This window comes from Scaptodrosophila lebanonensis, unplaced genomic scaffold (assembly GCF_003285725.1).
Source record: "Scaptodrosophila lebanonensis strain 11010-0011.00,11010-0021.00 unplaced genomic scaffold, SlebRS2 tig00000161-arrow-arrow-pilon, whole genome shotgun sequence".
NCBI classification, from domain to species: Eukaryota; Metazoa; Arthropoda; class Insecta; order Diptera; family Drosophilidae; genus Scaptodrosophila; species Scaptodrosophila lebanonensis.
Window position 1 is genome coordinate 164,967 of NW_022060597.1, and position 16,670 is coordinate 181,636.

At 40.5% G+C, this 16,670-nt stretch overlaps 5 protein-coding genes across 5 annotated transcripts; 3 read left to right on the top strand and 2 right to left on the bottom strand.

Moving 5' to 3' along the window:
- Window positions 1–471: 471 nt before the first annotated feature.
- Window positions 472–3,528, bottom strand: LOC115629693 (heparan sulfate glucosamine 3-O-sulfotransferase 6). The gene is made up of 3 exons (XM_030526214.1): window positions 3,155–3,528; window positions 2,489–3,030; window positions 472–1,164 (listed from the first exon to the last, which is right to left on the bottom strand). Exons 1-3 carry the CDS (start codon window positions 3,290–3,292, stop codon window positions 657–659), a joined length of 1,188 nt encoding a protein of 395 aa, XP_030382074.1. The 5' UTR covers window positions 3,293–3,528; the 3' UTR covers window positions 472–656.
- A 2,917-nt stretch (window positions 3,529–6,445) lies between these two features.
- On the top strand, window positions 6,446–9,462 carry LOC115629691. The gene is made up of 3 exons (XM_030526212.1): window positions 6,446–6,571; window positions 6,645–6,890; window positions 8,211–9,462. The coding sequence occupies exons 1-3, from the start codon at window positions 6,505–6,507 to the stop codon at window positions 9,341–9,343; spliced, it is 1,446 nt and encodes a 481-aa protein (XP_030382072.1). The 5' UTR covers window positions 6,446–6,504; the 3' UTR covers window positions 9,344–9,462.
- Window positions 9,463–12,401: 2,939 nt separating this feature from the next.
- On the top strand, window positions 12,402–14,591 carry LOC115629656. Its single transcript, XM_030526170.1, has 3 exons — window positions 12,402–12,940; window positions 13,002–13,259; window positions 13,327–14,591. Exons 1-3 carry the CDS (start codon window positions 12,871–12,873, stop codon window positions 14,445–14,447), a joined length of 1,449 nt encoding a protein of 482 aa, XP_030382030.1. The 5' UTR covers window positions 12,402–12,870; the 3' UTR covers window positions 14,448–14,591.
- A 63-nt stretch (window positions 14,592–14,654) lies between these two features.
- LOC115629657 (protein-lysine N-methyltransferase EEF2KMT) lies at window positions 14,655–15,817 on the bottom strand. Its single transcript, XM_030526171.1, has 3 exons — window positions 15,687–15,817; window positions 14,839–15,613; window positions 14,655–14,783 (listed from the first exon to the last, which is right to left on the bottom strand). The coding sequence occupies exons 1-3, from the start codon at window positions 15,765–15,767 to the stop codon at window positions 14,677–14,679; spliced, it is 963 nt and encodes a 320-aa protein (XP_030382031.1). The 5' UTR covers window positions 15,768–15,817; the 3' UTR covers window positions 14,655–14,676.
- A 117-nt stretch (window positions 15,818–15,934) lies between these two features.
- Window positions 15,935–16,626, top strand: LOC115629685 (protein CutA homolog). Its single transcript, XM_030526207.1, has one exon. The coding sequence runs from the start codon at window positions 16,024–16,026 to the stop codon at window positions 16,561–16,563; it is 540 nt and encodes a 179-aa protein (XP_030382067.1). The 5' UTR covers window positions 15,935–16,023; the 3' UTR covers window positions 16,564–16,626.
- The last annotated feature ends 44 nt before the right edge of the window (window positions 16,627–16,670 follow it).

Below are 16,670 nucleotides of genomic sequence, written 5' to 3' on the forward strand. Positions count from 1 at the left end.
CCTCATGTACTCGTATGTATGTATGTATGTATGCATTGAATAGGATATTGGATTGGTTGGTAGTCTCTATAATAATTTGGAGGCGTGTCTGTTTAGGAATTTCGTTGTAAGCTCTATTTCTTCTATATGCAAATATTTGATATATACTCGTACATGGTGTATATATATGTATGTATTTATGTATCTAAGTATGTATGTGTGTGGTTGTGCTTAGGCTCAGTTATGTATAGTATGTATGTAAGTCTGTTGTTTTATTAATTATTGTGCGTAGGAGCGTCATTGAAAGGAACCGTAGTAAGTAATTCGTTGAATTGCTTTGGAGTTTTTTTTTTTGTTTTTGTTTTTTTTTTTTTTTGATAAAGCTAGACGTATTAATTGAGCACAGACGTAATTACGTTTCGTAATACATATTCAACTAGGCTATGTATGTATACTATATATAACTATATATGTGTATGTATGTATGTTTGTTTGTTTGTATATAATCTATGCATGTACATATGTATAATATATGTATATGTATGTATGTATATATCAAAAACGCAGCGAGTCAACAATATCAGTCAAAAGTTGCAATCCCGCAATAACAGCGACCAGTGTAGGGAGATGACGGGCTATACCATCCAGTCTCAGTACCCTTCTATACCCCCTCTCCCCTAGGGCCAGGCAAAATTGATGCCCGTCAATTGATAGAACTTGTTATTGAACGGCCTGTAGAACTCCCTCAGTCGTTCAATGGCATTTGTATCGATATGGGGATGATTCCGTCCCTTAGTCTTTCCGAGGCAATGGGGCGTGGACCGTGCCTCCGATTTGAAGAGACAAGGAAAGCCCTTGGTTGCATTAAAATAGAAGTGCTTCTCTGTGACGACACGCTTCAGGCCCAGAAAATCCTGCACTCTGCCAATCTCATACGCTGGATCAATAATCAGACGCTCGCCGCTAATGAAGAGCAGCTGCGAAAGCGGAAAGTAGAGGAGCCAGCGTTCCAGATAGCGTGCATAAACCCCAATCTTGATGGGCCCCCAATTGGTGTCCACCACCGAATAGGAGCCATTCACAAATGCCAGCTCCTCAAAGCGTTTCATGTCGGTCTTCTTGCTCGCCGCCTGCGTATAATCCGATATGGCACGCGTCACAGGATCGCGAACCACAATCAGCAGCCTGCAGGAGAAGGTGGAAATGTTGAGACTTTAGAAGGTAAATTATGTGTAGAAAATATAATGGACCCTATATAATTGTGATTGTTTAAAACCAATCAGGGGTTCCCCAGAAAACTCTAGACTGTTTTTCCAAAATCCCAAAAAAGATTTCTGTGGCAACGAGAATTGGTTTTCAGGCGAAATTTGGGAGAAAGAAACTTCTTTGGCCCCCCAAGAATATAAGAAATTAAAAATAGAAAAGTTGACACACGAGTTCGTAAAAAATGATTGGGGAATTTCAACGTATAAGTAGCATATGGATAGGGAAAAATAATACCATAAAATTAGCTTATGTTGGAAATATTCGTGTCCGTTGGAGAACCTTAGCTTCCCCCATTTTAAAAATGACGACTTCGGGTGGAGATTCCCGTTATGGCAATATTTTTGAAAGAACTGAAACGTTTATGTTGCTAACATCAGCTTTGGATATTTAACATAGGAGCTCATTATTGAATCCAATTATGGAACCAAAATCCCAATCAATTTTAGAACAGTTGTTCGTTTTCAATTGTGGTTCCTGTTATTACAATATTTGAAGGATTAAGACATAAATTTCAATATTTGAAGAATTAAAGATCAATTTAAAGGATTAAAAAATTGAAACGCTTATGTTGCCAGGCTTTTGATATTTAACGTAGAAGCTAATTATGAAACCAAAATCCCAATCAATTTTAGAACAGTTGTTCGTTTTTAATTGTGGCTCCTGTTATTTCAATACTTAAAGGATTAAGACATAAATTTCAATATTTGAAGAATTAAAGATCAATTTAAAGGATTAAAAAACTGAAACGTTTATGTTGCTATATGGAACCAAAATCCCAATCAATCTTAGAACAGTTGATCGTTTGTAATTGTGGTTCCTGTTATTACAATATTTGAAGGATTAAGACATCAATTTTGCTACAATACCTACATTTCAACCCTCTGATATAGAATGTAGAAGTTTTTTATGGAATTAGAACTCGAACCGAAAAATTCCAGCAACGTTTATTTTGATCTGATGGGATTTTTTCAACTCTCCGCAAGGTAGAGGATTTTGGTAAATGGAAGCAAGAGCTCAAGCTTAATATTACAATCTAACCAAAGCAGTTGCTTTCTTTTTTTCTCCAAAAATATTAATAAATAAATTAATTAATAAATAAAAAAATAAATAAAATAATTAATCAATGACATACGAGTTATAGGAGAAATGCAAAATATCTGGAATCAGCATTCGGAAAAAACTGAGCTCTCGATTGTTAATATAAGGAACCGGATTGATAAGCCAGTAGAGTAGGGGGACTCACTTGGTGGCCGTGTTCATGTGATAGACGCGTTGCGGCACCTCCTTGGTCACAAAGTAGCTGGGCGTCTTCTCCATGGTGATCTGCCCCTCGATGGTGTAGGGCATGTGATGGCGATACCAGCGCAGGCCGCGCTGATAGTGTCGGTCGAAAAAGTGCACCTCGGAGCCGGCTGAGCGCACATCCGGATGGAGGCGTATGAACTCGAGCAGAGCCCGTGTGCCGCTCTTCTTAACACCAATGATGAGTGTGTCCGGCAAATGGCGCGATGGACGCAGTCCTTGCTGTCGCAGCAGCTGATATTTTGGGGCACCATCATGGCCAGTTAAGGGGCTATCCACACTGATATTGTTTATGTTATAGTTGCTCGAGAAGTTGGTGTTGTGGGTGTTGTTGTTGCTGCTGCTGGTGGTGCTGGTGTTGTTGCCGCTCCCACGGCTGTTGTTGCTGGCGTTGTTGTTCCTGTTGTTGTTGTTGTTGTTGGTGGTGGTGGCGTTGTCGGTGCGCGTTACTGTTAACGGGGCCAAGAAATTGCGTAAGTTGCTCTGTAAGTGTAGATAGATTGGCGGGTTAGGCAGTCGCCACCAGCTGTTAACATCGCACCCCTGCACCCCTGCCCCCTCCACCCCACACCCTCCCACACCCTCCCACGCACTCCCACACACTCACCTTCTGCAGCGTTCGACTAATGCTGGCAAAGAGGCAGGCATTGAAGCTGTAGGAGAAGTAAACGACGACCACGCAGAGCACCAAAGCGATGGCCAGGGCGCGACTGCTTAAATTATTAAACCAAATATTGATAAGCATTTCAATTTGGCACTCAATTCCCAGCGGTGGTGTCCACACACGGCTCCCTCCTATCCATCGCACATACGAGTGGGGAGCAGCAGCAGGCTGGCCCAAAACTTTTAAAGTAGCCTACAAAATGGATGCATTTATTTACATTTGCGCGACGATTCCATTTTCATTCTGATGAAAATTTATTTATATTGAACAGCAACAACAACAGCAGCGTGAAAAACCGCCGCGGCTTATTCCGTCCACGAAACACACACACACACACTACCTCCCCCTGAATCCTGCACTCCCAAACGCTCTAAACGTTTTCCACTTAATGCGCGGCCTTCGCGTTGTCTGCGCAACGAAATTGCGGAAGTGACAGTTGGGGATAAAAGGGATAACACACACATAGAGGCAAGTACAATGCCGCTGTTATTGTTGTTGTTGGTGGGGGAAGTGGAAATGCCCCCAGGATGAGCGTGCCGGAAGGCGCTTTCGAGCGCAGGCGCATTCCTTTTCCGTACTCTTCGATTCTCTCCATTTGGCTTTCTGGCTCCGCTAATACAATCGGGACAAGAGAAATTTGGAGTTGCTATCGAAACTGTCCATTCAAAACAATTGGCAATCGAAATGTTTTACAAGAAATTTGCATTCAGAAAATGTTCTTCTAAAAAAGTTTTCCTATAAAAAACTTTACATTCTACATATAATGAAGTTAATATTAAGCCCTGTATACTAGAAAGTCTAAAAGCCAATTGTAGGAAAAGCGCAAAAGGAGGCTTGACAGGCCCCATGTTATGTGTACATAGCATGAATAGACGAATCCATATAGACATAGATTTGTTCGTCTGTATGACCATCGATAACTTTTCAACCATAATAGTTACGAACACCGACCTTGGTATATAGACTTGTCTTATCCACACACAGATGAAGTTTATTGCAAACCATATATACGAGCTGAAAGATTATTTTATAAAGCTGTTATGGGACCAACTGGTAGAAAAAACACTCTCGTTTATGAAGAGATCTAAAGCAATGAGTGAGCTTCGTATAATGTCTCACGGTATTTTAAAGTTTAATCAAAATCAGTGCTCTATATCATAGAAACGGTAGAAAAATCACTATTAGTCACGACTTTTTTTTACATAAGAGATTTCTACTTCATGATATGGATGTAGCTGGAAATATGTTGGGTCGAGCTGGCACTGCTCGTTCAAAATAGAAATGTAAATTGATCGGCAATATGGCAAAGAATTTGAAAAGAGTTCGAAAATTAATAGATTTCAAGCAGAATAATAGCCAAGAGAATAAATTGAATGAAAATAATGGTTATTTTTTTAATAAATACTGAAGATGGCTATGCAGAGAAATTTGTGAAAATTTTGCAAAATTAGTCTGCAGCTATGTATTTTATTTATTTTTATATTATGAAGCATTTCAATTAAATTGATTTTTGTTTAATTTTTTGGGTAAAGACTACTTTGAAAAAGGGAAAAGCATGCTTATTGCCAATATTATTCGCTTAAGAATTGCTAATGACTCGTTTTCATAATGATTTTCACTAAACATGGAATGAAAAGGAATAGGAATTATTTTTTAAATTAACTACCAGTAGTTGAAAATTTGTTGATAGATTAGGTGCAAGCTAGTTACAATACTGTAAATACCTTTTCTTGAATCAATGTTTTGTGTTTTAAGGGAATCAAACTAACTGTAGATCTCAGCAGCATATTGTAAAAAGCTATACATATATATAAAACTCATGTCCAATATTTTAAAACGTGAAAACTATTCATTCTTTTATAAGCTATAGATCTCAGCTTCATTTATGGAATAAACATATGTATAATCTATTGAATATATAATCTTTGTATATATAATCTATTGAATATATAACAAGAGAGAACGCTACAGTCGAGCAAGCCCGACAGTGAAATACCCTGTACCCAGGTAAACTTCCGTCACTGAGTTATATGCGCCCATAGCAGCAGCAAAAAGAGGAAGAAGAAGAGCGAACTTGTTGCTGCAGTTTGTGGGGGTTGTACTGGCGAGAATTTGTTTCGCTAATAACTTTTCTTAGAATTTACCGAATTGAATAATATTTTAAGCAACAGTAAAAATTATATATAAATTATGTGTGCAAAGTTTGGTTTAGGTAGCATTTGAAATGTGGATGCTACTGACGAAATTCTGTAGCGGGGGAATTGGGGGAAAATTAAAAAAAAAAAAACTCGTCCTTTCTCGGATCTAGGAGAATCTGGACGCCAACTTTGGTTATTCTAGCTTTTATAGTTTCTGAGATCCTTGCGTTCATCCAGACGGACGGACAGATGGACGGACGGACGGACGGACGGACATGCCTAGATCGATTTCTCTCGTCATGCTGATTCAAAATATATATACTTTATGGGGTCGGAGATGCTTCCTTCTGCATGTTACATACTTTGCACAAACCTAATATACCCTTTTTACCCTACGGGTACAGGGTATAAAAAGTACCATAATTTTTTTTTTTTTTTTTTGCAAAACTACGAACAACGAATTTCATGTGTGTCCCACATTTGGAGTGGAGTTACAACACTTGCTTAGACTTTTTTCCAACATATTTTGTGAGAATTAAACATTCTTTGATGCATGCGGGAAATCAGGGAAACATCTTTTAAATACTTGTATATACATGTATTATAACGTAGGTTCTTACATATTTTATGGAAAACTTAAACGAGCAACGAATTGCAGACAGACTTCAAGATGAAAGATCAATCTATATGGGTTGAAAATCAAGCCCATTATAACTCGTAGAGGCAACAATAAATCCAGATGGGCTTGGAGCCTAGTCACGCAGACGTATTCATTGATACAAGTATTCGAGATGATTCATGTGACAGCGAAGCTCGCGCGATGCCGCAACTATTTACGTTTTAGACTCATTGGAGGGCCTGAGTTGGTACATCATTATTTTTTAATTATGGCGTTGCATGTTTTTTGAGTTGTCGGTTATCTTATCTTGAGCGGCGCAGCGATTGCGATTGCGTCGGTGGTGCTGGTTGGTGGTGCTTGCGGCGGCATTTTGAACGGCATTCGAACAAGATGCGCTATCTGGCGATAATTATAGCCAACCTCGCCCATTTGTTTGGCGTTTGGGGGCAGAGATGCGGGAAGGCCGTCCCAATGCATTCGCATCTGCTGGTGTGATGTGCACAGAGCTCTTCTGGATTCCATAGTGGTTGCCCTCAATGTTGCCACTATCGGTTAGTGTGTGGGAACGCGTCCGCGGCATGTTCTGCCTACCCGATTTGCTTGGTACTGGTTGCTTTTACGGAGATGTCTCTATAATCCTTGATCGTTGCTTCTCCTTCTCCAATTCTTCTTGCAGTTCTCTGCTGCCTTTGGGAGTGTGGACTGTCGTTTGGCTATTATCTGAAATATGCCTTTGCCTATGACAATCTATGGCAGCATTGGTACTCTCTGCTGGGCGGCATAATGGCCTTCGCCCTGGCCCTGATCTGGACATTTCGAAAGCACCGCAAGCAGCGCTACAGTTTTGATCACTACTATATCATATTCTATGGACTTCTCTGCCAGCTTTTGAGCAGCTGCTTTATGCTGAGCAAGCAACTGGGTGAGTTTTCCAATATCCCACCATAAGAACTGTTCAATGGGACCTATCCCAATAAAAATAAGTGCTTCTAACTACTTGTAATTTAGAAAAGAACGACAGTATCACTAATACCATTTCAAAACTTGTATAGAAGAGTGTTTGTTAAAGAAACGCGGAGGAAATTTATGTTAGCTATCATACCTCAAGATAAGGTCGTGGACTAAACTCAGGAGTAGCTGTAGAAAACCTTTGTGAAGAATGAAAGGATCAGATTTTCTAGATTGAATTCTGTGGTTTAATTATCACAGAATGATCATTTAAATAAATATGAAATTCTTTATATAAGACCGTTGTAGGTTGCTTCAATTTTCTTGCTTTCCCAATCTTGGCTTCAATTTGCGATAAGTGGTAACATACATATATACCTATAGGTATTCGGTTAATCAGCATATAAAATAGTCTTGTACTATATATCAATACTATCGCCTAAACAAACCAACAAGAAATCAACAAGGGCTATTAAATCAGCAATCAAATCAACTGGAATTGAAAATTATAAACGAAAATGATGAATCAGATCGAAATGAAAATATTGGCCCAAGTCCGAATTCAGAAAAGCCCCCTTACTCTCAATCAATTAAAACATTCTTGGTGCTATTTGCACCAATCGTTTCTATGGCAGCTATAAAGTACAGTGGAAACTCTCTTAATGGACACTTTTTGTACCCAGTCTAGAACGTTTGTACTAAGTATAAGTACTAAGTACTAAGTAGTGTACTAAGTACTTGTATTTAAGTATCCTCTTAAGCGGACATTGCCCTTAGAATTTTTACTGTATAGTATACCTCACCAACTTAAATAAAATTTCAGTAAACCTATAAAAACAATGTTTGTAATCACAACAAATTTTCGAACAGAGTGCTTTTTCACTGATTTATAGTATATCAGTTATATAACATAGTACTTCGTTTTCGATACAACTTTATTTGGTTTAAATGTCTTTAACAAAAAAAAAAAATATATTGATTGCACTTCTTATACTATTTATACAAAACTTTAAATTATGATTCGCTATGATATCGTAAAAACAAAAATTGGTACAAATTTCCGTTTTTGCACAGATGCTTAAAGATGCTTAAAGCAGCTACTACGTACATATATAAAGCAATAGCGATTTGAAATAAACCTAATGTGTACATTAATAAGAGAAGTCCTTGTAGGAAGTTTAGGGTCAGTAGCTATTATGGTTTACAAGATTTGATGGTTCATACAGACGAACTGAAGAATTTACTTCAAATATGTGGCCTAAAACGTCCCCTTATTGCCTGATTATCCTTGCAGCCGTCAGTTACTACTTCAGCTTCATTGGTCTGGGCATACTGTACATTGCATGCTTCAGCTTTATCAGCCTCCGGAGCAGCGCGACCGGTGTGCGTCCAGCTCGAATAGCGTTTGGGAATGCGGCGCATGCTTGTGGTCTCTGTGCGGGCTTCATCATCTTCAATGAGTTCGAGCCGCAACACTGCGGACTGATTGGGCTGAGTGTAGCTCTGCTTCTGGTAGTGGGCGTTTGTCTGAACGAGCTGCTTCAGCATCTGGGATGGCACAACTATAAGCAGAGTCCGGATCTGGTCTTTCAGCTGCTCAATGAGGAGCGATTGGTGTTCCTGCCGCGCCGAGCAATTCTGGCACAGTTTGTGGATCGCAACGACCATCAGTTGCTGCCCAGTCGCCAGTGGCGAGTCCTCTTGCTGGGCGGGATCGTGATGTTGTTGCAGCGCTGTTGCTGCATCTATTCGCCCGTCTATCTGCATCTCATGTGGAGTGCGACGACAGCTTATTTGGAGCGGGCTCAGCTGTATGCGCCTTTCGCCATCTACGCCGCTGGCTGCCTACTCGGCACACTGCTCCTGCTCCGCTACACACCCAAGCTGGTGTACATGCTCTTTGGTCTGATATTTCTCACGCTGGTGGTGGCTCTGCTGTGCATTTACGATGACCAGCAGTCGGAGCACTGCTTCCTCTTTCTCTGCTTCATCTACACTACGCTGGGCGTCCTGTCCAGCCATGCTCTCCAGCTGCTGCTCGAGTGCACTCCGTTTCTCTACACGGAACTGGCTCTGGCCACGAGCCTAGCCCTGCAGCTAGCCGTGCTCGAGGGCTATAAGTACGAGACCCGCGTGGACAATCAATGGCGGGCTTTATTGGCCAGCAGTGTGACAGCCTTGTTGCTGACTCTGCTTGCCGTTCCACTTGTCCAATGGCTCTTGCCGCAGTCCGCCAGCCTCGTGGATATACGGAATCGACTGTTGGGTGTTCGACGACTGCCGCAACCGGACGCGCAGTCCCAATTCTGGCGTTCCAACCAATTTCTGGCCCACGACAAGAGATCCAACGAGTTCCAGGCTATCCACGTGGCCAAGAGTCGAGTCTTCCAGCAATACCCAGCCGTTTCAGACAACGAGAAGTTCTGATGCAGGCCGTGCCCGTATTTTTCGAATTACCGCGAATCACTCGTCTATGTACCACAACTTATTTCTGTGTAAGTTTATCCCATTTAGTTAACAATCTGTAACTATTTTATATACAAATGTTTAGGTCTAAGGTATTGGAAGTTCATGAATAAATCAATTTTCGCAAAAATTGCGTTTCTTTTTATGAACAATATACAAGTATATCGACTTTTTAAGCCTTTAATAGTAAGTCTTTCACCAGCATGACGAAAACAAATCGGTCTAGTCGGTCCATCTGTCCGTCTTGGGGAAAGCCTGAGCCCTAAGCGCTAAGAGACGTTATAAGCGAAACAAATGTATGCCCCCCAAAAATTCAGGAGCGGATTCGGATTAGCTATTTCGGACATTCTCGACTATAACATTCCCTGTTATTCGATTTATTAAATTAAATTCTGCTGCTGCTGCTGCTTCTGTCTTGTCGGTGTCGTCTTCTTCTTCCTGCCCTGTATATAAACAATACTGTGAATTCTATCCTAAACGATACATTTCCATGAAATACTTTTCATTTTAAAAGAAACTACTACTAATTCGCATAAACTATTTTTCAATTCCATAAACTATTTTGGGGCTTGGCATAGCTCCTGAGTATATGACTCGGTTCGAATCACGGCGCTACCATCATCGCTTAAAGCATGATTTAAATATTACTTCGAGTTTTGACCAAAATGTTAATAATAGTTTAAAACAAAAGAAAAATACATTTGGTTATTGATTAATAGAATACGATAGGATATATACATCAGCCATCCCCATCAGTGCTAAGTCGTGATCCTAAAGGATCTAAGTCAAGATCGAATAAGGTATCAGATGGTAGATCGCATACGATTTAAAAGATTCTTCCGTAATATAGCCTCAAGTGTGAAATATATACTATATATACAATGCATTACAACATTGCATTTTTTCAATTCCACAAACACGATTCACCATTGATTTCATTCTCGAATGATCTTTCAATACATCATATTGCATTTAAATACAAGCGAAATAAACCAATAATTTGTCAAATCGTCAACAGAAAATCGCCCAGCAAAGTAATAATAATTATAACTAACTCTATACTTTCTGCAATTCGGCGCTAAGTCAGGCGGATATGGCGGTTGTGGAAATTAATTCGGCTTGAGACACAAAAGTTTTCTTAAAAAGGTGTTTACTTATCCATCAGATATGCCAAAAGAATTAGCATTATTAAACTAAACGTACTTCTGTAAATTCGGATATTGTAAAAAAAAAAGAAGAAGAAAACTGTACACAATGCCGAAAATAGAATGGAAATTATAATGACAAATTGTCTGAACCGAAACACCAGCTTGATTTCAGGATCATACTATTATATTTTTACACAGTATATGGGTGTGATTCGTAGTATCGCATTGTGGTCGGGACAAACCGATAAACAACTTAAAAGCGGACCTATATTCGTAATGCCATGAATCACATTTTCTTTGTTTGGGTGTAACAATTAGCTTGTTTAATCAAAGCTCGTTTTGTGCAGCTTTCTTCTGTGCTGACCCACAACAGAACTATGTATGTTTAGTACATAGTATGTACATATATACTCAGCAGTAGCATTAAAACCAACAAACGAGAAACTATGTCGCTGAAGCCGATCGAGGTAGAGGGTAAGGATATGGAATGCGAATAGGCTATACTTATAACAGCCACACATCTGATTTCAAAATTGCAGATGATGAAAAAGCCAATTGGGAAGAAATGCTTAAGGGCATGAAGTGTAGTCCGCAAGAGCTGGCGGAAAGAAGTGATCAGAGCCGGAGGCGCAAGATTCTGGTTGTTATTATGTTAACGATTGCTGCGATAATATGATTGATTTTAACCATTATATTCCTATAGAATATGCTATGATTCATCACAAATTTTGAGTAATAGTTTTTCGCGGTGTAGTACTTGAAAACGGCAAACCCATCAATAAATACCCGTGTTTGACGACAGTGGGCATTGATTAGAAATTTTTACTGGACCATTCTATTAGGTCGATCGATTAAAAACTACCAAAAAACTCTTTAATTACACGTGTTTTGCATTTATCAGCAAAAAGGACATACATACAATATCAATATCGTAATTAGTTTTTAATTTTGGATGCAACAACACGCGAAGAAATAAAAGTTACATTAAATACTGTCTATGTGTACCTTTCCCCATTTCCGACAACCGTGAAGTATTGGTTCAACGAGTCTACAAATGGTTTCGATGAAGAATGGCCAGGATATCTGTCAGCCCGACCTGGCAGCCAGCGTCTTGTCTGTTCAATGCGCTGATTTGAAAATATGGTTCGACGGAAAAAAAAAATCAGCTCAAATAATAGTTTGGGTTCAGCAAATGGCACCAACTTTGGGAAAAGTCTATAAGCCTTAAAGAAGACAAAGTTTGAAAATACAAAAAAACAAAAACATTGAAAAAATTAGTCTTTATTTCAAACACGACTACTTATTAATCTACCCTTGTACATTATATATTGTTATAAACTAATTCTTGTTGTGACCAATTCAAAGATGTAACAGTGGAGATAGTAGGATTGTTACTGGATTTACAACAAACCTCATATTATCAAAATGGTAAAAAGATTTTTTTTATTGCATTCTCCACATACTTTATATCCTATATTACAGATAAGATCTTATATTTTGTTGATATATGTATGTGTTTTGCATGTCATCTATATTTGTTTATTTTGAAGAGAGGCAGAAAACAAACTTCAAAGTTAATAGATGCAGCTTTTTCGAGGTGAAACCTTTATCACTAAAGTTGACTCATAGCCCTGTCTGCTGAGACATCTTATCGGATTAGGAGTGGCTCCACTTATGAACAGATTAAGCTAGTTAACTAAAGCACCCGACTTTAGATTCCCTGTGAATTGAAGAGTAGATGTGCACAAATGATTCATAGCCTTGTTGGGAAACCTTTTGAGGGCTTTTAGATAGCGCAATTATTTGCTTGCTCTTGCTTTTTAGCATTTCGTTAAGTTTGTGGGCATTTTGTTTAGAATGAGATTCTCCACTACTGAATGAGATTGCTGAGAGAAGGGGTAAGGCGCACATTAAAGCACTTTTTGCAATTCATCTATCAGCTTACTCTTCAATTATCTTCAATGCAAATATTTTGGTATATTCATTTCATTTTTGCGGGAGGTCGTGAAGTTTCTTGATGTTCTGTTTGAACTCACGATTGCTTTTGATCACGATACGGGGCCATCTCTTACCTATGCTCATATTCAACATATTCTCACACTATATTGCCTCGAGCTTATCTGTGGCTAAGCCAAATAGTCGCCTGCCTCTCTTGCTTATCTTATCTAATCAACTGCGACAATTGCTCGGCTATTGCCTTGCTTCTTACATACATATGTGCTGCAAGTGCTGGATGTGTTTTGACCAAACCAAAAGAGTTAGCCATCTGTCGATGACCACCTCCTCACTCAAGAATGTGGTAAAACGAACAACAAGCAGCGGACGGCTTCACAAGAAATCATGGGAAAAATGTCAAATTTGTGGCAAAAGTTTCTGCACAAAATATTTGAATACGCGCCCAGCGTAGTTGGTCAGTAGTCTTTTTCCCTAGAATTTGACTCGTTGTGTTACATAAAGCTCCCGATTTGCAGCGTGCTTATGCTTTCTACCTTGTGGCCTCGTCACTGGCTATACGATATGCGCCTTTGTGGCTGAAAGGAATATTCATGTAGGCCTCATTGCATATGGCCCGTTGATTCTGGGCGCCGGCATTAGCCTTATTGTGGCACTCTCCATGCTGACCTTAAAGTTTATGCGTTCTCGCCTTATCTTCTGGCAGCCGCTGTTGTTGCTTGTTGGAGGGATATTCCATTTAATAGCCAGTTGTTTCTTTTTTGGCAAAGACTTCGGTAAGTCCTTGTCAATTGCCAGTCAAGTATGGCCTCAATTATTCTTGAATCTTTTATTAATTTGCAGATTATGTTGGCGCATTCATTGCATATGTTGGTCACAGCATTAGCTTTGTGGCTGGCTTCAGCTTCCTACAGAGCATGTGCTCTAAAATGAGTCGCGCACTATTCCTATCCAGCTGCTGCAGTTTCTATCTGTTGGGTTTGGCGACGGCAGTGAGTCTCATACACGCTGCGTATGAAAAGAATCTGCGGGATTATCCAGGGCAACAGCTCACTGATGGCATCTATATAAATTTCGCGGCCACATATTTGTGCGTGGCGGCTGTCCTTCTGGCGCTGCACATTTCGCTGAAAGTGCTCAACTTTTTGGGGCATGTGGATGTGGCGAATAGTCGGGACGATGAGCTGCGAATTGCCAACTTGAATGGCACTGTCTTTGATAAACGCCAGGAAATAATTAAGCGGACGCAATTTTTCTATGTGACCAAAAATCAGCAGTGGAATGTGCTTTTGGTTGTGCTCTTCACCGAGGCTATACAATATGCACTCTTCATATATTTTTTGTTCTGGTTTAGTCTGAACACATCCATGCAGCTGACCGAGCCAGGACTTATCCATATAATGGTTTGGATGCTGTTCGCTGGCGGCGTTACGGGCACGATAAGTTTGCGATTCTTTTCGGTGAAAATCAACTTTGTTTTCTCGCAGCTATGCCTCATAGTCCTCACAGTGCTCAGTCTGATTATTTGCACATCTGTGCAGACAAAAATACCATTTTGCGTGCTTATTTTCTTCTTCGGACTGTCGCATGCCAGCCTTCAAGTCGCTCTCATCGAAGTTGCGCATTTACGGTTCACTGAATGCGCCATTTCGGTGTCTTATATATTGAAATTGCTGAGCACCGGCCTGATTTACTATTACTTTGTTTACGATTCGAAAGAATCGTTCTTCTACCTCACTGACAAAGGCACTATAATGGCACATGGGTTCGTTTTTATGATTATTACGGCACTGCTAGCAATTGTTGTGGCCATTAAGGTTCCGCGCACATATCGCATGAGCCTCCTCGACATTCAGAAGACCGTCTGCGGCATTATATTTTTGGAGCATCAGATTGAACAGTTGAACGTGGCTTGGCTAAACGAGGGCAAGATACCAACAATCAGCTCCTCGATGGAACATTAAACAATGAACAGTGCAAATGGTATCACATATTTTAGTATTATAGAGTCTCATGATTAGTGCAGTTGTTTGGCCAAATGCTGCTTCAGTTGATGCTCCCAAATAATTGTAAAATGTATAAATAAAGGCAGATTGATGGTCATTCAATTTCATTTCTACGCTTTAGTACATACATACATCATAGTGAGAGAAACTACTGCCTTTTCTTTCGTTCTGTATTCAGCTTTCGAAGCTAACGCGTGATGCACACAATCTTTACTTCTGTCGTATAGTCGCGACAGAAAAGACTGTCCTCTTGCTGCGTACTGGCGCATGGAGTAATTTTATAGTTTCTCGTATCTGAAAAAAATCCCATGAATAACAAATATTGGTTATTTAATTGAGAAGGACCCACCTAACTTATCTAGGAACTTCGCCATCGTTGCCGTATTGCGTACGGTGCTAGCCAACAGCATTTCAATACGATTATCGCGCATTTCAAAGATGTAATCCATGGCTGACAGCAGAGCTTCGAACTGAGAATCATCGTATATGACATCGGCAGCCAGTAATAGATCGGGTGCAGCATATTTCGCCCACGGAAAGCTTTCGACCTCATCCCAGCGCAGCAAAGCAACTTGTGGCGGCTGTTGATCCACAGCGTTGTGAAAATTCAAAGCTATATTTTCGCGCATAAGCTGCACACATGGCTCGCTGCCGTCCGTTAAGAGTACCTCTTGAACGTGCAGCAGACACTTCTTGAGCACAATGCCACATAGACCAGCACCCGCACCCAATTCGATTATGTTTTTATGCTCAGCTACATTTTTATTTTGTAGCAAATAGTCGGACAGCGCCAAAGCAGCCTCCCAAGTGCACAGGCCGGTGGTGCCTTCGCTGACAAAGCTGCTAGACTCGCGAAGCGTTATAGTCGTCTCGTAGGGATGCGACAGCACGTAATGCTTATAATCATACAGTTGTGGCACGGCAGCTTCGCACACCAATTGGCCACAGAGACTATTGTATATGCCATCGTGCACCTCTTCCTCGTCTTTAAGCAGCTCCAGCAGACGTTTAATGAACGCCTCTTTGTACTTGCGCCGCACGGGCCAACGTCGATTTAAAGGATGCGCAAAAGTCGCCAACATGAGCTCTTCTTGGGTTTCAAGATCAACGGGTAGTTCCAAGCTCTATTGGAGGGGGGAACACAGAAAAACGTGCAATAGTTTTGAGAGAAAACGCGAAGCTCTGGCTAATTCTTACCGCCCAATCGATTTTATTGAGGGGGTAGCAACAAAGAAACTGTTGCTGCAGCTTTCCAAATTTCTGCGATTTATGGGACATGCCGATTTAAATTAACAATGCAATTAATAGCTAATTGTAACAGTTTGCAGCCGGCAGCATTACTTTTTTGACAGGGTGGCAGCTCCAGCACACGTTGCAATGTGTGGCAGCACGAAAATACGTTGCATTGTATGGCAGTACCGTAGCAGTTCATTGGCATGATTTGTTGTTATTTTCGCCGAAACGTTCGTTACCTTTGCCCGCGGTCTTGTCTTTTTTCAGAAAAAAAAAGAAATACAAAGTGCGTTGGCACTAAATGCGTTATCTGAGCAATCTGCAGTCCCTATCCATCCGCTGGTTAATCGCTCGTGGTCTGCTGTGTGTTGCGTTTGCAATACCAAGTCGTTCCAGCTCCAGTGTTAGCGTTAACGTTTGTAAACCGTATCTGCCCCTCACTGGTGGCGGCAGAAAGATGTGCTCCACTCAAGCTTGTTCTTGGCCAACGAACTATGAGGCCGGCACCAGCTCCGTTGCTTTTGTCACTACACCAGACAAGGAGTCGGCCAAGAACTTGGCGCGCAGCATTATTGAATTGAAACTGGCGGCATGTGTTAACATTGTGCCACAGATCGAGTCCATCTATATGTGGGAAGGTAAAGTCAACGAGGACAACGAATACCTGTTGATGATTAAAACGCGCACGGAACGCGTTGATGATCTCACCAAACATGTACGCGAAAATCATCCTTATAGTGTGGCAGAGGTCATATCGCTTCCCATAGAGAACGGAAATACACCGTACCTCAATTGGATTGCATCTACAGTGCCAGCAAAGGGAGAGGAGAACAAAGACTAACCGGCAAAGCAAAAGTTTAAAGGCGAATTTAAATAAATATATGCATATTTTGTAACCAAAGCATGAAGAAGCGTTATATTTCTTTTACAAAATCATAAAAAGGGTTA